Source organism: Oncorhynchus mykiss, chromosome 13, assembly GCF_013265735.2.
Source record: "Oncorhynchus mykiss isolate Arlee chromosome 13, USDA_OmykA_1.1, whole genome shotgun sequence".
Lineage (NCBI taxonomy): Eukaryota > Metazoa > Chordata > Actinopteri > Salmoniformes > Salmonidae > Oncorhynchus > Oncorhynchus mykiss.
Window position 1 is genome coordinate 71,619,468 of NC_048577.1, and position 23,400 is coordinate 71,642,867.

At 40.5% G+C, this 23,400-nt stretch overlaps 1 protein-coding gene across 4 annotated transcripts in view; it reads right to left on the reverse strand.

Moving 5' to 3' along the window:
- LOC110494404 (phosphatidylinositol N-acetylglucosaminyltransferase subunit Q-like) overlaps nt 1–23,400 on the reverse strand; it is a 36,787-nt gene that overhangs the window by 3,350 nt on the left and 10,037 nt on the right. For all 4 annotated transcript variants that reach the window (XM_036942095.1, XM_036942093.1, XM_036942092.1 and 1 more), the window contains exons 8-13: nt 17,503–17,629; nt 17,173–17,326; nt 15,158–15,269; nt 14,957–15,037; nt 14,114–14,228; nt 13,726–13,787 (exon numbers count right to left, since the gene is read on the reverse strand). In XM_036942095.1, coding sequence (XP_036797990.1) covers nt 13,726–13,787; nt 14,114–14,228; nt 14,957–15,037; nt 15,158–15,269; nt 17,173–17,326; nt 17,503–17,629 — 651 coding nt within the window. The remainder of the gene's footprint in view (nt 1–13,725; nt 13,788–14,113; nt 14,229–14,956; nt 15,038–15,157; nt 15,270–17,172; nt 17,327–17,502; nt 17,630–23,400) is intronic.

Consider the following 23,400-nt stretch of genomic DNA (forward strand, 5'->3'; position numbering starts at 1 on the left):
TGTGGTTTTACAGGAATACATAACCTAAACTGACTGTGTGTAGGGTATGTCTGTGTGGTTTTACAGGAATAAATAACCTAAACTGACTGTGTGTAGGGTATGTCTGTGTGGTTTTACAGGAATACATAACCTAAACTGACTGTGTGTAGGGTATGTCTGTGTTGTTGTGGTTTTACAGGAATACATAACCTAAACTGACTGTGTGTAGGGTATGTCTGTGTTGTTGTGGTTTTACAGGAATACATAACCTAAACTGACTGTGTGTAGGGTATGTCTGTGTTGTTGTGGTTTTACAGGAATAAATAACCTAAACTGGCTGTGTGTAGGGTATGTCTGTGTGGTTTTACAGGAATACATAACCTAAACTGACTGTGTGTAGGGTATGTCTGTGTGGTTTTACAGGAATAAATAACCTAAACTGACTGTGTGTAGGGTATGTCTGTGTGGTTTTACAGGAATAAATAACCTAAACTGACTGTGTGTAGGGTATGTCTGTGTGGTTTTACAGGAATACATAACCTAAACTGACTGTGTGTAGGGTATGTCTGTGTTGTTGTGGTTTTACAGGAATACATAACCTAAACTGACTGTGTGTAGGGTATGTCTGTGTGGTTTTACAGGAATACATAACCTAAACTGACTGTGTGTAGGGTATGTCTGTGTGGTTTTACAGGAATACATAACCTAAACTGACTGTGTGTAGGGTATGTCTGTGTGGTTTTACAGGAATAAATAACCTAAACTGACTGTGTGTAGGGTATGTCTGTGTGGTTTTACAGGAATAAATAACCTAAACTGACTGTGTGTAGGGTATGTCTGTGTTGTTGTGGTTTTACAGGAATAAATAACCTAAACTGACTGTGTGTAGGGTATGTCTGTGTTGTTGTGGTTTTACAGGAATAAATAACCTAAACTGACTGTGTGTAGGGTATGTCTGTGTTGTTGTGGTTTTACAGGAATAAATAACCTAAACTGACTGTGTGTAGGGTATGTCTGTGTGGTTTTACAGGAATAAATAACCTAAACTGACTGTGTGTAGGGTATGTCTGTGTTGTTGTGGTTTTACAGGAATACATAACCTAAACTGACTGTGTGTAGGGTATGTCTGTGTGGTTTTACAGGAATACATAACCTAAACTGACTGTGTGTAGGGTATGTCTGTGTGGTTTTACAGGAATAAATAACCTAAACTGACTGTGTGTAGGGTATGTCTGTGTGGTTTTACAGGAATAAATAACCTAAACTGACTGTGTGTAGGGTATGTCTGTGTGGTTTTACAGGAATAAATAACCTAAACTGACTGTGTGTAGGGTATGTCTGTGTGGTTGTGGTTTTACAGGAATAAATAACCTAAACTGACTGTGTGTAGGGTATGTCTGTGTTGTTGTGGTTTTACAGGAATAAATAACCTAAACTGACTGTGTGTAGGGTATGTCTGTGTGGTTTTACAGGAATACATAACCTAAACTGACTGTGTGTAGGGTATGTCTGTGTTGTTTTACAGGAATACATAACCTAAACTGACTGTGTGTAGGGTATGTCTGTGTTGTTTTACAGGAATACATAACCTAAACTGACTGTGTGTAGGGTATGTCTGTGTGGTTGTGGTTTTACAGGAATAAATAACCTAAACTGACTGTGTGTAGGGTATGTCTGTGTTGTTGTGGTTTTACAGGAATAAATAACCTAAACTGACTGTGTGTAGGGTATGTCTGTGTGGTTTTACAGGAATACATAACCTAAACTGACTGTGTGTAGGGTATGTCTGTGTTGTTTTACAGGAATAAATAACCTAAACTGACTGTGTGTAGGGTATGTCTGTGTGGTTTTACAGGAATAAATAACCTAAACTGACTGTGTGTAGGGTGTGTCTGTGTGGTTTTACAGGAATACATAACCTAAACTGACTGTGTGTAGGGTATGTCTGTGTGGTTTTACAGGAATAAATAACCTAAACTGACTGTGTGTAGGGTATGTCTGTGTGGTGGTTTTACAGGAATACATAACCTAAACTGACTGTGTGTAGGGTATGTCTGTGTTGTTGTGGTTTTACAGGAATAAATAACCTAAACTGACTGTGTGTAGGGTATGTCTGTGTGGTTTTACAGGAATAAATAACCTAAACTGACTGTGTGTAGGGTATGTCTGTGTGGTTTTACAGGAATACATAACCTAAACTGACTGTGTGTAGGGTATGTCTGTGTGGTTTTACAGGAATAAATAACCTAAACTGACTGTGTGTAGGGTATGTCTGTGTTGTTTTACAGGAATAAATAACCTAAACTGACTGTGTGTAGGGTATGTCTGTGTGGTTTTACAGGAATAAATAACCTAAACTGACTGTGTGTAGGGTATGTCTGTGTGGTGGTTTTACAGGAATACATAACCTAAACTGACTGTGTGTAGGGTATGTCTGTGTGGTTTTACAGGAATACATAACCTAAACTGACTGTGTGTAGGGTATGTCTGTGTGGTTTTACAGGAATAAATAACCTAAACTGACTGTGTGTAGGGTATGTCTGTGTGGTTTTACAGGAATAAATAACCTAAACTGACTGTGTGTAGGGTATGTCTGTGTTGTTGTGGTTTTACAGGAATACATAACCTAAACTGACTGTGTGTAGGGTATGTCTGTGTTGTTGTGGTTTTACAGGAATAAATAACCTAAACTGACTGTGTGTAGGGTATGTCTGTGTGGTTGTGGTTTTACAGGAATAAATAACCTAAACTGACTGTGTGTAGGGTATGTCTGTGTGGTTTTACAGGAATAAATAACCTAAACTGACTGTGTGTAGGGTATGTCTGTGTTGTTGTGGTTTTACAGGAATAAATAACCTAAACTGACTGTGTGTAGGGTATGTCTGTGTGGTTTTACAGGAATACATAACCTAAACTGACTGTGTGTAGGGTATGTCTGTGTGGTTTTACAGGAATACATAACCTAAACTGACTGTGTGTAGGGTATGTCTGTGTTGTTTTACAGGAATACATAACCTAAACTGACTGTGTGTAGGGTATGTCTGTGTTGTTGTGGTTTTACAGGAATAAATAACCTAAACTGACTGTGTGTAGGGTATGTCTGTGTTGTTGTGGTTTTACAGGAATAAATAACCTAAACTGACTGTGTGTAGGGTATGTCTGTGTTGTTGTGGTTTTACAGGAATAAATAACCTAAACTGACTGTGTGTAGGGTATGTCTGTGTGGTTTTACAGGAATAAATAACCTAAACTGACTGTGTGTAGGGTATGTCTGTGTTGTTTTACAGGAATACATAACCTAAACTGACTGTGTGTAGGGTATGTCTGTGTTGTTGTGGTTTTACAGGAATAAATAACCTAAACTGACTGTGTGTAGGGTGTGTCTGTGTGGTTTTACAGGAATAAATAACCTAAACTGACTGTGTGTAGGGTATGTCTGTGTGGTTTTACAGGAATACATAACCTAAACTGACTGTGTGTAGGGTATGTCTGTGTGGTTTTACAGGAATACATAACCTAAACTGACTGTGTGTAGGGTATGTCTGTGTGGTTGTGGTTTTACAGGAATAAATAACCTAAACTGACTGTGTGTAGGGTATGTCTGTGTGGTTTTACAGGAATACATAACCTAAACTGACTGTGTGTAGGGTATGTCTGTGTGGTTTTACAGGAATACATAACCTAAACTGACTGTGTGTAGGGTATGTCTGTGTTGTTGTGGTTTTACAGGAATAAATAACCTAAACTGACTGTGTGTAGGGTATGTCTGTGTTGTTGTGGTTTTACAGGAATACATAACCTAAACTGACTGTGTGTAGGGTATGTCTGTGTGGTTTTACAGGAATAAATAACCTAAACTGACTGTGTGTAGGGTATGTCTGTGTTGTTGTGGTTTTACAGGAATAAATAACCTAAACTGACTGTGTGTAGGGTATGTCTGTGTGGTTTTACAGGAATACATAACCTAAACTGACTGTGTGTAGGGTATGTCTGTGTTGTTGTGGTTTTACAGGAATACATAACCTAAACTGACTGTGTGTAGGGTATGTCTGTGTGGTTTTACAGGAATACATAACCTAAACTGACTGTGTGTAGGGTATGTCTGTGTGGTTTTACAGGAATACATAACCTAAACTGACTGTGTGTAGGGTATGTCTGTGTGGTTTTACAGGAATACATAACCTAAACTGACTGTGTGTAGGGTATGTCTGTGTTGTTGTGGTTTTACAGGAATACATAACCTAAACTGACTGTGTGTAGGGTATGTCTGTGTGGTTTTACAGGAATACATAACCTAAACTGACTGTGTGTAGGGTATGTCTGTGTGGTTTTACAGGAATACATAACCTAAACTGACTGTGTGTAGGGTATGTCTGTGTGGTTTTACAGGAATAAATAACCTAAACTGACTGTGTGTAGGGTATGTCTGTGTGGTTTTACAGGAATAAATAACCTAAACTGACTGTGTATAGGGTATGTCTGTGTTGTTGTGGTTTTACAGGAATAAATAACCTAAACTGACTGTGTGTAGGGTATGTCTGTGTTGTTGTGGTTTTACAGGAATAAATAACCTAAACTGACTGTGTGTAGGGTATGTCTGTGTGGTTTTACAGGAATAAATAACCTAAACTGACTGTGTGTAGGGTATGTCTGTGTTGTTGTGGTTTTACAGGAATAAATAACCTAAACTGACTGTGTGTAGGGTATGTCTGTGTGGTTTTACAGGAATAAATAACCTAAACTGACTGTGTGTAGGGTATGTCTGTGTGGTTTTACAGGAATACATAACCTAAACTGACTGTGTGTAGGGTATGTCTGTGTTGTTGTGGTTTTACAGGAATACATAACCTAAACTGACTGTGTGTAGGGTATGTCTGTGTTGTTGTGGTTTTACAGGAATAAATAACCTAAACTGACTGTGTGTAGGGTATGTCTGTGTTGTTGTGGTTTTACAGGAATAAATAACCTAAACTGACTGTGTGTAGGGTATGTCTATGTGGTTTTACAGGAATAAATAACCTAAACTGACTGTGTGTAGGGTATGTCTGTGTTGTTGTGGTTTTACAGGAATACATAACCTAAACTGACTGTGTGTAGGGTATGTCTGTGTGGTTTTACAGGAATAAATAACCTAAACTGACTGTGTGTAGGGTATGTCTATGTGGTTTTACAGGAATAAATAACCTAAACTGACTGTGTGTAGGGTATGTCTGTGTGGTTTTACAGGAATAAATAACCTAAACTGACTGTGTGTAGGGTATGTCTGTGTGGTTTTACAGGAATAAATAACCTAAACTGACTGTGTGTAGGGTATGTCTGTGTGGTTTTACAGGAATAAATAACCTAAACTGACTGTGTGTAGGGTATGTCTGTGTGGTTTTACAGGAATAAATAACCTAAACTGACTGTGTGTAGGGTATGTCTGTGTGGTTTTACAGGAATAAATAACCTAAACTGACTGTGTGTAGGGTATGTCTGTGTTGTTGTGGTTTTACAGGAATACATAACCTAAACTGACTGTGTGTAGGGTATGTCTGTGTTGTTGTGGTTTTACAGGAATACATAACCTAAACTGACTGTGTGTAGGGTATGTCTATGTGGTTTTACAGGAATAAATAACCTAAACTGACTGTGTGTAGGGTATGTCTGTGTGGTTTTACAGGAATAAATAACCTAAACTGACTGTGTGTAGGGTATGTCTGTGTGGTTTTACAGGAATAAATAACCTAAACTGACTGTGTGTAGGGTATGTCTGTGTGGTTTTACAGGAATAAATAACCTAAACTGACTGTGTGTAGGGTATGTCTGTGTGGTTTTACAGGAATAAATAACCTAAACTGACTGTGTGTAGGGTATGTCTGTGTGGTTTTACAGGAATACATAACCTAAACTGACTGTGTGTAGGGTATGTCTGTGTTGTTGTGGTTTTACAGGAATAAATAACCTAAACTGACTGTGTGTAGGGTATGTCTGTGTGGTTTTACAGGAATAAATAACCTAAACTGACTGTGTGTAGGGTATGTCTGTGTGGTTTTACAGGAATAAATAACCTAAACTGACTGTGTGTAGGGTATGTCTGTGTTGTTGTGGTTTTACAGGAATAAATAACCTAAACTGACTGTGTGTAGGGTATGTCTGTGTGGTTTTACAGGAATACATAACCTAAACTGACTGTGTGTAGGGTATGTCTGTGTGGTTTTACAGGAATACATAACCTAAACTGACTGTGTGTAGGGTATGTCTGTGTGGTTTTACAGGAATAAATAACCTAAACTGACTGTGTGTAGGGTATGTCTGTGTGGTTTTACAGGAATAAATAACCTAAACTGACTGTGTGTAGGGTATGTCTGTGTGGTTTTACAGGAATAAATAACCTAAACTGACTGTGTGTAGGGTATGTCTGTGTGGTTTTACAGGAATAAATAACCTAAACTGACTGTGTGTAGGGTATGTCTGTGTGGTTTTACAGGAATAAATAACCTAAACTGACTGTGTGTAGGGTATGTCTGTGTTGTTGTGGTTTTACAGGAATAAATAACCTAAACTGACTGTGTGTAGGGTATGTCTGTGTGGTTGTGGTTTTACAGGAATACATACCCTAAACTGACTGTGTGTAGGGTATGTCTGTGTGGTTTTACAGGAATACATAACCTAAACTGACTGTGTGTAGGGTATGTCTGTGTGGTTTTACAGGAATAAATAACCTAAACTGACTGTGTGTAGGGTATGTCTGTGTTGTTGTGGTTTTACAGGAATAAATAACCTAAACTGACTGTGTGTAGGGTATGTCTGTGTGGTTTTACAGGAATAAATAACCTAAACTGACTGTGTGTAGGGTATGTCTGTGTGGTTTTACAGGAATAAATAACCTAAACTGACTGTGTGTAGGGTATGTCTGTGTGGTTTTACAGGAATACATAACCTAAACTGACTGTGTGTAGGGTATGTCTATGTGGTTTTACAGGAATAAATAACCTAAACTGACTGTGTGTAGGGTATGTCTGTGTGGTTTTACAGGAATACATAACCTAAACTGACTGTGTGTAGGGTATGTCTGTGTGGTTTTACAGGAATACATAACCTAAACTGACTGTGTGTAGGGTATGTCTGTGTGGTTTTACAGGAATACATAACCTAAACTGACTGTGTGTAGGGTATGTCTGTGTGGTTGTGGTTTTACAGGAATACATAACCTAAACTGACTGTGTGTAGGGTATGTCTGTGTGGTTTTACAGGAATACATAACCTAAACTGACTGTGTGTAGGGTATGTCTGTGTGGTTGTGGTTTTACAGGAATACATAACCTAAACTGACTGTGTGTAGGGTATGTCTGTGTGGTTTTACAGGAATACATAACCTAAACTGACTGTGTGTAGGGTATGTCTGTGTGGTTTTACAGGAATACATAACCTAAACTGACTGTGTGTAGGGTATGTCTGTGTGGTTTTACAGGAATACATAACCTAAACTGACTGTGTGTAGGGTATGTCTGTGTTGTTGTGGTTTTACAGGAATAAATAACCTAAACTGACTGTGTGTAGGGTATGTCTGTGTGGTTTTACAGGAATACATAACCTAAACTGACTGTGTGTAGGGTATGTCTGTGTTGTTGTGGTTTTACAGGAATAAATAACCTAAACTGACTGTGTGTAGGGTATGTCTGTGTGGTTTTACAGGAATACATAACCTAAACTGACTGTGTGTAGGGTATGTCTCTGTGGTTTTACAGGAATACATAACCTAAACTGACTGTGTGTAGGGTATGTCTGTGTGGTTGTGGTTTTACAGGAATACATAACCTAAACTGACTGTGTGTAGGGTATGTCTGTGTGGTTTTACAGGAATACATAACCTAAACTGACTGTGTGTAGGGTATGTCTGTGTGGTTTTACAGGAATACATAACCTAAACTGACTGTGTGTAGGGTATGTCTGTGTGGTTTTACAGGAATAAATAACCTAAACTGACTGTGTGTAGGGTATGTCTGTGTTGTTGTGGTTTTACAGGAATAAATAACCTAAACTGACTGTGTGTAGGGTATGTCTGTGTGGTTTTACAGGAATACATAACCTAAACTGACTGTGTGTAGGGTATGTCTGTGTGGTTTTACAGGAATAAATAACCTAAACTGACTGTGTGTAGGGTATGTCTGTGTGGTTTTACAGGAATACATAACCTAAACTGACTGTGTGTAGGGTATGTCTGTGTTGTTGTGGTTTTACAGGAATAAATAACCTAAACTGACTGTGTGTAGGGTATGTCTGTGTGGTTTTACAGGAATACATAACCTAAACTGACTGTGTGTAGGGTATGTCTGTGTTGTTGTGGTTTTACAGGAATAAATAACCTAAACTGACTGTGTGTAGGGTATGTCTGTGTGGTTTTACAGGAATACATAACCTAAACTGACTGTGTGTAGGGTATGTCTCTGTGGTTTTACAGGAATACATAACCTAAACTGACTGTGTGTAGGGTATGTCTGTGTGGTTGTGGTTTTACAGGAATACATAACCTAAACTGACTGTGTGTAGGGTATGTCTGTGTGGTTTTACAGGAATACATAACCTAAACTGACTGTGTGTAGGGTATGTCTGTGTGGTTTTACAGGAATACATAACCTAAACTGACTGTGTGTAGGGTATGTCTGTGTGGTTTTACAGGAATAAATAACCTAAACTGACTGTGTGTAGGGTATGTCTGTGTTGTTGTGGTTTTACAGGAATAAATAACCTAAACTGACTGTGTGTAGGGTATGTCTGTGTGGTTTTACAGGAATACATAACCTAAACTGACTGTGTGTAGGGTATGTCTGTGTGGTTTTACAGGAATAAATAACCTAAACTGACTGTGTGTAGGGTATGTCTGTGTGGTTTTACAGGAATACATAACCTAAACTGACTGTGTGTAGGGTATGTCTGTGTGGTTTTACAGGAATACATAACCTAAACTGACTGTGTGTAGGGTATGTCTGTGTGGTTTTACAGGAATACATAACCTAAACTGACTGTGTGTAGGGTATGTCTGTGTGGTTTTACAGGAATACATAACCTAAACTGACTGTGTGTAGGGTATGTCTGTGTGGTTTTACAGGAATACATAACCTAAACTGACTGTGTGTAGGGTATGTCTGTGTGGTTTTACAGGAATACATAACCTAAACTGACTGTGTGTAGGGTATGTCTCTGTGGTTTTACAGGAATACATAACCTAAACTGACTGTGTGTAGGGTATGTCTGTGTGGTTTTACAGGAATAAATAACCTAAACTGACTGTGTGTAGGGTATGTCTGTGTGGTTTTACAGGAATACATAACCTAAACTGACTGTGTGTAGGGTATGTCTGTGTGGTTTTACAGGAATAAATAACCTAAACTGACTGTGTGTAGGGTATGTCTGTGTGGTTTTACAGGAATACATCACCTAAACTGACTGTGTGTAGGGTATGTCTGTGTGGTTTTACAGGAATACATAACCTAAACTGACTGTGTGTAGGGTATGTCTGTGTGGTTGTGGTTTTACAGGAATACATAACCTAAACTGACTGTGTGTAGGGTATGTCTGTGTGGTTTTACAGGAATAAATAACCTAAACTGACTGTGTGTAGGGTATGTCTGTGTGGTTTTACAGGAATACATAACCTAAACTGACTGCGTGTAGGGTATGTCTGTGTGGTTTTACAGGAATACATAACCTAAACTGACTGTGTGTAGGGTATGTCTGTGTGGTTGTGGTTTTACAGGAATACATAACCTAAACTGACTGTGTGTAGGGTATGTCTGTGTTGTTGTGGTTTTACAGGAATAAATAACCTAAACTGACTGTGTGTAGGGTATGTCTGTGTTGTTGTGGTTTTACAGGAATAAATAACCTAAACTGACTGTGTGTAGGGTATGTCTGTGTGGTTTTACAGGAATAAATAACCTAAACTGACTGTGTGTAGGGTATGTCTGTGTGGTTTTACAGGAATACATAACCTAAACTGACTGTGTGTAGGGTATGTCTGTGTGGTTGTGGTTTTACAGGAATAAATAACCTAAACTGACTGTGTGTAGGGTATGTCTGTGTGGTTTTACAGGAATACATAACCTAAACTGACTGTGTGTAGGGTATGTCTGTGTGGTTTTACAGGAATAAATAACCTAAACTGACTGTGTGTAGGGTATGTCTGTGTGGTTTTACAGGAATAAATAACCTAAACTGACTGTGTGTAGGGTATGTCTGTGTGGTTTTACAGGAATACATAACCTAAACTGACTGTGTGTAGGGTATGTCTGTGTGGTTTTACAGGAATACATAACCTAAACTGACTGTGTGTAGGGTATGTCTGTGTGGTTTTACAGGAATACATAACCTAAACTGACTGTGTGTAGGGTATGTCTGTGTGGTTTTACAGGAATAAATAACCTAAACTGACTGTGTGTAGGGTATGTCTGTGTTGTTGTGGTTTTACAGGAATAAATAACCTAAACTGACTGTGTGTAGGGTATGTCTGTGTGGTTTTACAGGAATAAATAACCTAAACTGACTGTGTGTAGGGTATGTCTGTGTGGTTTTACAGGAATACATCACCTAAACTGACTGTGTGTAGGGTATGTCTGTGTGGTTTTACAGGAATACATAACCTAAACTGACTGTGTGTAGGGTATGTCTGTGTGGTTTTACAGGAATACATAACCTAAACTGACTGTGTGTAGGGTATGTCTGTGTGGTTTTACAGGAATACATAACCTAAACTGACTGTGTGTAGGGTATGTCTGTGTGGTTTTACAGGAATACATAACCTAAACTGACTGTGTGTAGGGTATGTCTGTGTGGTTGTGGTTTTACAGGAATACATAACCTAAACTGACTGTGTGTAGGGTATGTCTGTGTGGTTTTACAGGAATAAATAACCTAAACTGACTGTGTGTAGGGTATGTCTGTGTTGTTGTGGTTTTACAGGAATAAATAACCTAAACTGGCTGTGTGTAGGGTATGTCTGTGTGGTTTTACAGGAATACATAACCTAAACTGACTGTGTGTAGGGTATGTCTGTGTTGTTGTGGTTTTACAGGAATAAATAACCTAAACTGACTGTGTGTAGGGTATGTCTGTGTGGTTGTGGTTTTACAGGAATAAATAACCTAAACTGACTGTGTGTAGGGTATGTCTGTGTGGTTTTACAGGAATAAATAACCTAAACTGACTGTGTGTAGGGTATGTCTGTGTTGTTGTGGTTTTACAGGAATAAATAACCTAAACTGACTGTGTGTAGGGTATGTCTGTGTGGTTTTACAGGAATAAATAACCTAAACTGACTGTGTGTAGGGTATGTCTGTGTGGTTTTACAGGAATAAATAACCTAAACTGACTGTGTGTAGGGTATGTCTGTGTTGTTGTGGTTTTACAGGAATAAATAACCTAAACTGACTGTGTGTAGGGTATGTCTGTGTGGTTTTACAGGAATAAATAACCTAAACTGACTGTGTGTAGGGTATGTCTGTGTGGTTTTACAGGAATAAATAACCTAAACTGACTGTGTGTAGGGTATGTCTGTGTGGTTTTACAGGAATAAATAACCTAAACTGACTGTGTGTAGGGTATGTCTGTGTTGTTGTGGTTTTACAGGAATAAATAACCTAAACTGACTGTGTGTAGGGTATGTCTGTGTGGTTTTACAGGAATAAATAACCTAAACTGACTGTGTGTAGGGTATGTCTGTGTGGTTGTGGTTTTACAGGAATAAATAACCTAAACTGACTGTGTGTAGGGTATGTCTGTGTGGTTTTACAGGAATAAATAACCTAAACTGACTGTGTGTAGGGTATGTCTGTGTGGTTTTACAGGAATAAATAACCTAAACTGACTGTGTGTAGGGTATGTCTGTGTTGTTGTGGTTTTACAGGAATAAATAACCTAAACTGACTGTGTGTAGGGTATGTCTGTGTGGTTTTACAGGAATAAATAACCTAAACTGACTGTGTGTAGGGTATGTCTGTGTGGTTTTACAGGAATACATAACCTAAACTGACTGTGTGTAGGGTATGTCTGTGTGGTTTTACAGGAATACATCACCTAAACTGACTGTGTGTAGGGTATGTCTGTGTGGTTTTACAGGAATACATAACCTAAACTGACTGTGTGTAGGGTATGTCTGTGTGGTTTTACAGGAATAAATAACCTAAACTGACTGTGTGTAGGGTATGTCTGTGTTGTTGTGGTTTTACAGGAATAAATAACCTAAACTGACTGTGTGTAGGGTATGTCTGTGTGGTTTTACAGGAATAAATAACCTAAACTGACTGTGTGTAGGGTATGTCTGTGTGGTTTTACAGGAATACATAACCTAAACTGACTGTGTGTAGGGTATGTCTGTGTGGTTTTACAGGAATACATAACCTAAACTGACTGTGTGTAGGGTATGTCTGTGTGGTTTTACAGGAATACATAACCTAAACTGACTGTGTGTAGGGTATGTCTGTGTGGTTTTACAGGAATACATAACCTAAACTGACTGTGTGTAGGGTATGTCTGTGTGGTTGTGGTTTTACAGGAATACATAACCTAAACTGACTGTGTGTAGGGTATGTCTGTGTGGTTTTACAGGAATAAATAACCTAAACTGACTGTGTGTAGGGTATGTCTGTGTTGTTGTGGTTTTACAGGAATAAATAACCTAAACTGGCTGTGTGTAGGGTATGTCTGTGTGGTTTTACAGGAATACATAACCTAAACTGACTGTGTGTAGGGTATGTCTGTGTTGTTGTGGTTTTACAGGAATAAATAACCTAAACTGACTGTGTGTAGGGTATGTCTGTGTGGTTTTACAGGAATAAATAACCTAAACTGACTGTGTGTAGGGTATGTCTGTGTTGTTGTGGTTTTACAGGAATAAATAACCTAAACTGACTGTGTGTAGGGTATGTCTGTGTGGTTTTACAGGAATAAATAACCTAAACTGACTGTGTGTAGGGTATGTCTGTGTGGTTTTACAGGAATAAATAACCTAAACTGACTGTGTGTAGGGTATGTCTGTGTTGTTGTGGTTTTACAGGAATAAATAACCTAAACTGACTGTGTGTAGGGTATGTCTGTGTGGTTTTACAGGAATAAATAACCTAAACTGACTGTGTGTAGGGTATGTCTGTGTGGTTTTACAGGAATAAATAACCTAAACTGACTGTGTGTAGGGTATGTCTGTGTGGTTTTACAGGAATAAATAACCTAAACTGACTGTGTGTAGGGTATGTCTGTGTTGTTGTGGTTTTACAGGAATAAATAACCTAAACTGACTGTGTGTAGGGTATGTCTGTGTGGTTTTACAGGAATAAATAACCTAAACTGACTGTGTGTAGGGTATGTCTGTGTGGTTTTACAGGAATACATAACCTAAACTGACTGTGTGTAGGGTATGTCTGTGTGGTTTTACAGGAATAAATAACCTAAACTGACTGCCATTTTGAGCTTCCGTTTATTTTCCCTGCCAAACGCTGTCATCAAAGAGGATCACAATTGAAATAAGTCGTATACCTTTTTTGTGTGTCCTCAATTATTCTTAATCAAGTGCATCATTTTTTTGTGGAACTAGTTTTAAATGATTAAATAAACTAAAAGACAGAACGAAAAGAAAGACAGGATTTATGTTGTGAAAAATTAAATGAAAGAGAGAGAAGAGAGAAAGAGACAAGAGCGAAAGAAGAGAGAAGAGAAATAAACAAAGAGGAGAAACAGAGAAACAGAGAGAGAAGAGAGTGAGAGATGTCTTACATCCATCATGAGGTGTAGAGGTGTTCCTGGTTCCTCACAGAGCACTCTGAACTTCACCCCCTCTGTAGAGAACACACACACATCTCAGTCAAACACAGAACATCACAGCCCAGCGCCGTCTCCTCCCTCAGTCAACCAGGTCTCTCTTAAAAAATAGAGACTAACCTGGTTAAATAAAATGAATATAGAAACCACAGTACAGAACATTTTTAAAAACATTTAATAAAGTTGGTTTTGTAACAAACTGGAAATCTGATATTTTTGACTGTCCTTATGATTGTTTCATATCGGCAAAGTAGTTAAAATGCTGTCACTTCCTCAAAGTTTTAAAGTACATTTCCTGCAATTCTACACAGTTAGACATGTTGGCAGAGACAATCCCTCCCACCTGCCAGTCTGTAGGATCTGAAGAGTCGGAGGCCCATGGCGAACAGAGGGAAGGAGTTGATGAAGTCAACACTGAGGTGGAGAACTCCCTGGAACATTACTACCACAAGGCGGAGCTAGACAGAGAGAAACAGACAAACAGAGAGAGAGAGAGACAGACAGACAGAGACAGACAGACAGAGACAGTAAGGGGTCAAAGAATAGACATTTTATTGTTCATTGGTTAGAAGGAGAATGTGTTTGGTTCCTTTCCCAGCAGCCCCAAACACACGTGGAGAGGCCCAGGGACAGCGCCCATGGATGGAGAGGGGATTATAGTGCCTGTGTGTGTGTTCTCACCAGGGTAAACACTAGGTAGTATAGAGCTGTGGTTGGCAGGAGGAACGAACGGACGGACGGACGGACGGACGGACGGACGGACGGACGGACGGACGGACGGACGGACGGACGGACGGACGGACGGACGGACGGACGGACGGACGGACGGACGGACGGACGGACGGACGGACGGACGGACGGACGGACGGACGGACGGACGGACGGACGGACGGACGGACGGACGGACGGACGGACGGACGGACGGACGGACGGACGGACGGACGGACGGACGGACGGACGGACGGACGGACGGACGGACGGACGGACGGACAGACAGACAGACAGACAGACAGACAGACAGACAGACAGACAGACAGACAGACAGACAGACAGACAGACAGACAGACAGACAGACAGACAGACAGACAGACAGACAGACAGACAGACAGACAGACAGACAGACAGACAGACAGACAGACAGACATGGATGGAGAGGGGATTATAGTGCCTGTGTGTGTGTTCTCACCAGGGTAAACACTAGGTAGTATAGAGCTGTGGTTGGCAGGAGGAACAGCAGGATGGTGAAGAGTAACGTCCCGATGAACAACTAGAAAACACCACATGTTAGTTCACTGTAACAAATACACATGTTAGTTCACTGTAACAAATATACACAAATTAGTGTGTGTATGATAGGTGTGTGTGAGTAATAGGTATGTGTGACTACCTGGTCCAGGTCATAAGAGCAGGAGTCTACTCTCTGTCTGAGGACATTCCATTTCTTCCCTCTGAACAGCCTCCACAGAGAGGACAGACCATATACTGTCATACAGTACAGCCTGGAGAGAAAGAGGAGTAGAGAGAGGAGGAGGGGAGGGGAGAGAGAGAGAGGAGGGGGAGAGAGAAGGGAGTAGAGAGAGAGAGAGAGAGAGGAGGGGAGAGAGAGAGGAGGGGAGAGAGAGAGAGGAGGTAGGAGAGGGGAGAGAGGAGGAGAGGGGAGAGAGAGAGGAGTAGAGAGGGGAGGATGGGAGGGGAGAGAGAGAGGGGAGGGGAGAGAGTGGCGGGAGGGGAGAGAGAGGCGGTAGGGGAGAGAGAGAGAGGGAGAGAGAGGAGGTAGGAGAGGGAGGAGGGAAATGAGAGATGGTGAGAGGAAAGGGAGGTAGGGGGAAGAGGGGAGAGAGAGGGAAAGGAGCAGGAGGGGGAAGAGAGTGGAGGGGGAGACGAAAGGGAAAGGAGGAGGAGGGGGAAGAGCAGGGCGGAGAGGGGGAGGGGATAGAGAAAGAAGGATGGAGAGATGAGGGGGATGGAGAGAGAGAGAGGGAGGATGGAGGGTGAGAGAAGGAAGATATTTTTAGCCTTCATACACATTTAATAAGTCTGTAAATGACATGCTGAGAGCTCCTCACACATCAATTAGTAAAGGGGAAAGAGGTAACACGTCACCATGATGTTCACAGGGCTGAGAGGTACAAGAGCCTTCACAATGTATTCAGACCCCTTGACTTTTTCCACATGTTGTTACATTACAGCCTTAAAAACATTTTTTTCCCCCTCAATCTACACACAATATCCCATAATTGTTTTAAAAATGTAAACATTTTCAGGGGGAGGACCCCCAGACCCCCCTGCCAGATGGGGCACCCCTACCTTATACAACGTCAGGAGCCCATGAATAGACCAACCGTGTGACTGATGATTGGAGCAGGTGTTAAACGTGGGCTTTGCTTCACAGAAAACAGCAGTTGATTTACTCCATTGCCAACACTTTAAATCACATCAGTAGACCAATATCCTTAAGTATCATGACATCAGCTTTTATAACCTTCAATTTGTTTGTTTTTTAAAATCATATTTTGGACCAGAATAAGGCTCTACTACTTATTGTTCCTGCAGTGAGGGACTCAACATCTTCATCGAATGTTTTCATAATTTACCTGAAGAGAATCGCTAAAAATCAGTAGTAGCCTACCAGTATGCACATTAGAGAGTAAATGAACAGCTCTCTGACGATGCAATTCGGTTTTGTTCACCTAAAATATCCGCTTGTTCGCAAACCCCCCCATCACTAGGCTACACTGACGAGTCAACTTAGTGCCAGTGGGTCGTGTTTACATCGCGACGTGTTTCATTACGTCGTACGTCATCATCACGGCGTTTTTGCTGCGCTACTGAACAGACAAGTCAAATGTAGTGTTTATAACGCAAGCTTGAGGAGAGCCTATCTCGTCAGGGATCGTATTTATTTTGGAAGAATATGACATGTTAATAAAAATAAATAAAAAAACAGGATAAATATCAGTTTCAACTGATAATAAACATGTTCTTCAACGAACTGGCTGGACTGAAGAGGACGCAAAAGTTTGAAAAAAGTCTTTCAACCGAACCTTCAACTGCAAGGGGGCGTTGCGTTTCCACGTCCCGATTGAAATTCATGACATCCGGCGCAACGTAAGGCTTTAGGAGGAAGAAGAAGATGAAAAGATGTGGTCATTCTTACTCTCATGGCGTGTTAACCTGCCTAATTACACTGAAGACTCAATGTCTGTATCCCAAATGGGACCCTATCCTCTCCGTAGCGCACATCTTCTGACTAGAGCTCATAGGGTATTCCCTTTATAGTGCACTAAGGTCAAACGTGGTGCACTTTTGGGAGGCACCGTGACTGTGCCGGTCTCTTCTCACCTGGCTCCATAGACGTAGAAACAGTAGATATAGCAGGGTTAGTGACCGGTCTCTTCTCACCTGGCTCCATAGACGTAGAAACAGTAGATGTGGAAGGTGAGCAGGGCGGTGATGTCAGAGAGCAGGGAGAGGGCAAAGGTCAAGCCCAGGCAGGCAGACAGACCCACGTACCACAGAATCATCTCAACGAACGGAGACATCAGGTGAATGTAGCCTACAGAGAGAGGAGGAGGAGGGCCATGGGTGTGTGTCTGTGCAGGAGGGCCATGGGTGTTTGTGTCTGTGCAGGAGGGCCATGGGTGTGTGTGTCTGTGGAGGAGGGCCATGGGTGTGTGTGTCTGTGGAGGAGGGGCATGGGTGTGTGTGTGTGTGTGTGTGTGTGAGACTCACTGATCCACAGGTGTATATGGTAGAGGAAGAATCGTCCTAACACCTGGTCTAGAGCCCGGTTCATCTTCAGACCAGCTGGAGCTCCCATCAGCCACTGCAACAGCTCCTCCAGCTCTTTAGCTACATACTAACAACAAAACACACAACAATACATAGCTTAGCTACATACTAACAACAAAACACACAACAATACATAGCTTAGCTACATGCTAACAACAAAACACACAACAATACATAGCTTAGCTACATGCTAACAACAAAACACAATACATAGCTTAGCTACATACTAACAACAATACATAGCTTAGCTACATGCTAACAACAAAACATACAACAATACATAGCTTAGCTACATGCTAACAACAAAACACAATACATAGCTTAGCTACATGCTAACAACAAAACACACAGCAATACATAGCTTAGCTACATGCTAACAACAAAACACACAGCAATACATAGCTTAGCTACATGCTAACAACAAAACACACAGCAATACATAGCTTAGCTACATGCTAACAACAAAACATACAACAATACATAGCTTAGCTACATGCTTACAAATCACAGAACAACATTTTGTCTCACCTTATAATATCTACACTATGGGCTGTATTTATAAAGTGTCTCAGAGAGCTGATCTAGGATCAGTATAGCATTTTAGATCATAATGAATCAGATTACATGGAGAGGAGGGACCTGATCCTAGATCATAATGAATATGATTATAATGGACAGGAGGGACCTGATCCTAGATCATAATGAACATGATTATAATGGACAGGAGGACCTGATCCTAGATTATAATGGACAGGAGGGACCTGATCCTAGATCATAATGAACATGATTATAATGGACAGGAGGACCTGATCCTAGATCATAATGAATCAGATTACATGGACAGGAGGGACCTGATCCTAGATCATAATGAACATGATTATAATGGACAGGAGGACCTGATCCTAGATCAAAATGGACAGGAGGGACCTGATCCTAGATCATAATGAACATGATTATAATGGACAGGAGGACCTGATCCTAGATCATAATGAATATGATTACATAGACAGGAGGAGCTGATCCTAGATCACAATGATTATGATTATAATGGACAGGAGGGACCTGATCCTAGATCATAATGGACAGGAGGGCCTGATCCTAGATCATAATGAATCAGATTACATGGACAGGAGGACCTGATCCTAGATCATAATGAACATGATTATAATGGACAGGAGGACCTGATCCTAGATTATAATGAATCAGATTACATGGACAGGAGGACCTGATCCTAGATCATAATGGACAGGAGGGACCTGATCCTAGATCATAATGAATATGATTATAATGGAGAGGAGGACCTGATCCTAGATCATAATGAACATGATTATAATGGACAGGAGGGACCTGATCCTAGATCATAATGGACAGGAGGGCCTGATCCTAGATCATAATGAATCAGATTACATGGACAGGAGGACCTGATCCTAGATCATAATGAATATGATTATAATGGACAGGAGGACCTGATCCTAGATCATAATGAATATGATTATAATGGAGAGGAGGACCTGATCCTAGATCATAATGAACATGATTATAATGGACAGGAGGACCTGATCCTAGATCATAATGAATATGATTATAATGGACAGGAGGACCTGATCCTAGATCATAATGGACAGGAGGGACCTGATCCTAGATCATAATGAATATGATTATAATGGAGAGGAGGACCTGATCCTAGATCATAATGAACATGATTATAATGGACAGGAGGACCTGATCCTAGATCATAATGAATATGATTATAATGGACAGGAGGACCTGATCCTAGATCATAATGGACAGGAGGACCTGATCCTAGATCATAATGAACATGATTATAATGGACAGGAGGGACCTGATCCTAGATCATAATGAACATGATTATAATGGACAGGAGGGACCTGATCCTAGATCATAATGAATATGATTATAATGGACAGGAGGGCCTGATCCTAGATCATAATGGACAGGAGGACCTGATCCTAGATCATAATGGACAGGAGGACCTGATCCTAGATCATAATGAACATGATTATAATGGACAGGAGGGCCTGATCCTAGATCATAATGGACAGGAGGACCTGATCCTAGATCATAATGAACATGATTATAATGGACAGGAGGGCCTGATCCTAGATCATAATGAATATGATTATAATGGACAGGAGGGCCTGATCCTAGATCATAATGAATCAGATTACATGGACAGGAGGAGCTGATCCTAGATCACAATGATTATGATTATAATGGACAGGAGGGACCTGATCCTAGATCATAATGGACAGGAGGACCTGATCCTAGATCATAATGAACATGATTATAATGGACAGGAGGGCCTGATCCTAGATCATAATGAATATGATCATAATGGACAGGAGGACCTGATCCTAGATCATAATGAACATGATTATAATGGACAGGAGGGACCTGATCCTAGATCATAATGAATCAGATTACATGGACAGGAGGACCTGATCCTAGATCATAATGAATATGATTATAATGGACAGGAGGGACCTGATCCTAGATCATAATGAACATGATTATAATGGACAGGAGGACCTGATCCTAGATCATAATGAATATGATTATAATGGACAGGAGGGACCTGATCCTAGATCATAATGAACATGATTATAATGGACAGGAGGGACCTGATCCTAGATCATAATGAATCAGATTACATGGACAGGAGGACCTGATCCTAGATCATAATGAATATGATTATAATGGACAGGAGGACCTGATCCTAGATCATAATGAATATGATTATAATGGACAGGAGGGACCTGATCCTAGATCATAATGAATATGATTATAATGGACAGGAGGGACCTGATCCTAGATCATAATGAATCAGATTACATGGACAGGAGGACCTGATCCTAGATCATAATGAATATGATTATAATGGACAGGAGGGACCTGATCCTAGATCATAATGAACATGATTATAATGGACAGGAGGACCTGATCCTAGATCATAATGAATATGATTATAATGGACAGGAGGGACCTGATCCTAGATCATAATGAATCAGATTACATGGACAGGAGGACCTGATCCTAGATCATAATGAATATGATTATAATGGACAGGAGGGACCTGATCCTAGATCATAATGAACATGATTATAATGGACAGGAGGACCTGATCCTAGATCATAATGAACATGATTATAATGGACAGGAGGGACCTGATCCTAGATCATAATGAATATGATTATAATGGACAGGAGGGCCTGATCCTAGATCATAATGGACAGGAGGACCTGATCCTAGATCATAATGGACAGGAGGACCTGATCCTAGATCATAATGAACATGATTATAATGGACAGGAGGGCCTGATCCTAGATCATAATGGACAGGAGGACCTGATCCTAGATCATAATGAACATGATTATAATGGACAGGAGGGCCTGATCCTAGATCATAATGAATATGATTATAATGGACAGGAGGGCCTGATCCTAGATCATAATGAATCAGATTACATGGACAGGAGGAGCTGATCCTAGATCACAATGATTATGATTATAATGGACAGGAGGGACCTGATCCTAGATCATAATGGACAGGAGGACCTGATCCTAGATCATAATGAACATGATTATAATGGACAGGAGGGCCTGATCCTAGATCATAATGAATATGATCATAATGGACAGGAGGACCTGATCCTAGATCATAATGAACATGATTATAATGGACAGGAGGGACCTGATCCTAGATCATAATGAATCAGATTACATGGACAGGAGGACCTGATCCTAGATCATAATGAATATGATTATAATGGACAGGAGGGACCTGATCCTAGATCATAATGAACATGATTATAATGGACAGGAGGACCTGATCCTAGATCATAATGAATATGATTATAATGGACAGGAGGGACCTGATCCTAGATCATAATGAACATGATTATAATGGACAGGAGGGACCTGATCCTAGATCATAATGAATCAGATTACATGGACAGGAGGACCTGATCCTAGATCATAATGAATATGATTATAATGGACAGGAGGACCTGATCCTAGATCATAATGAATATGATTATAATGGACAGGAGGGACCTGATCCTAGATCATAATGAATATGATTATAATGGACAGGAGGGACCTGATCCTAGATCATAATGAATCAGATTACATGGACAGGAGGACCTGATCCTAGATCATAATGAATATGATTATAATGGACAGGAGGGACCTGATCCTAGATCATAATGAACATGATTATAATGGACAGGAGGACCTGATCCTAGATCATAATGAATATGATTATAATGGACAGGAGGGACCTGATCCTAGATCATAATGAACATGATTATAATGGACAGGAGGGACCTGATCCTAGATCATAATGAATCAGATTACATGGACAGGAGGACCTGATCCTAGATCATAATGAATATGATTATAATGGACAGGAGGACCTGATCCTAGATCATAATGAATATGATTATAATGGACAGGAGGGACCTGATCCTAGATCATAATGAATCAGATTACATGGACAGGAGGACCTGATCCTAGATCATAATGAATATGATTATAATGGACAGGAGGACCTGATCCTAGATCATAATGAATATGATTATAATGGACAGGAGGGACCTGATCCTAGATCATAATGGACAGGAGGACCTGATCCTAGATTATAATGGACAGGAGGGCCTGATCCTAGATCATAATGAATATGATTATAATGGACAGGAGGGACCTGATCCTAGATCATAATGAATATGATTATAATGGACAGGAGGGACCTGATCCTAGATCATAATGGACAGGAGGACCTGATCCTAGATCATAATGGACAGGAGGGCCTGATCCTAGATCATAATGAATATGATTATAATGGACAGGAGGGACCTGATCCTAGATCATAATGGACAGGAGGGCCTGATCCTAGATCATAATGAATATGATTATAATGGACAGGAGGGACCTGATCCTAGATCATAATGGACAGGAGGACCTGATCCTAGATCATAATGAACATGATTATAATGGACAGGAGGGACCTGATCCTAGATCATAATGAATATGATTATAATGGACAGGAGGACCTGATCCTAGATCATAATGGACAGGAGGGACCTGATCCTAGATCATAATGAATCAGATTATAATGGACAGGAGGGACCTGATCCTAGATCATAATGAATCAGATTACATGGACAGGAGGGACCTGATCCTAGATCATAATGGACAGGAGGGACCTGATCCTAGATCATAATGAATATGATTATAATGGAGAGGAGGACCTGATCCTAGATCATAATGAATATGATTATAATGGAGAGGAGGACCTGATCCTAGATCATAATGAACATGATTATAATGGACAGGAGGGACGTGGGGCCGTACGTATCAGCTCCCCTCGGTCCATGTTATCTTATTCCTTGTGATCTAAAAAGGCTAAAACTGATCCTAGATCAGCACACATACTCAGAGATAAAGATTATTTAGGAGATATCGAGGGAGATATTGAGGGGGTAATTCTAGGGGGATATTCTAGGGGGATATTGGGTTGGATATTGAGGGGGATATTCTAGGGGGATATTCTAGGGGGATATTGAGGGGGTTATTCTAGGGGGATATTGGGGAGATATTGAGGGGGTTATTCTAGGGGGATATCGGGGAGATATTGAGGGGGTTATTCTAGGGAGATATTGGGTTGGATATTGAGGGGGTTATTCTAGGGGGATATTGGGGAGATATTGAGGGGGTTATTCTAGGGGGATATTGGGTTGGATATTGAGGGGGTTATTCTAGGGGGATATTGGGGTGATATTGAGGGGGTTATTCTAGGGAGATATTGGGTTGGATATTG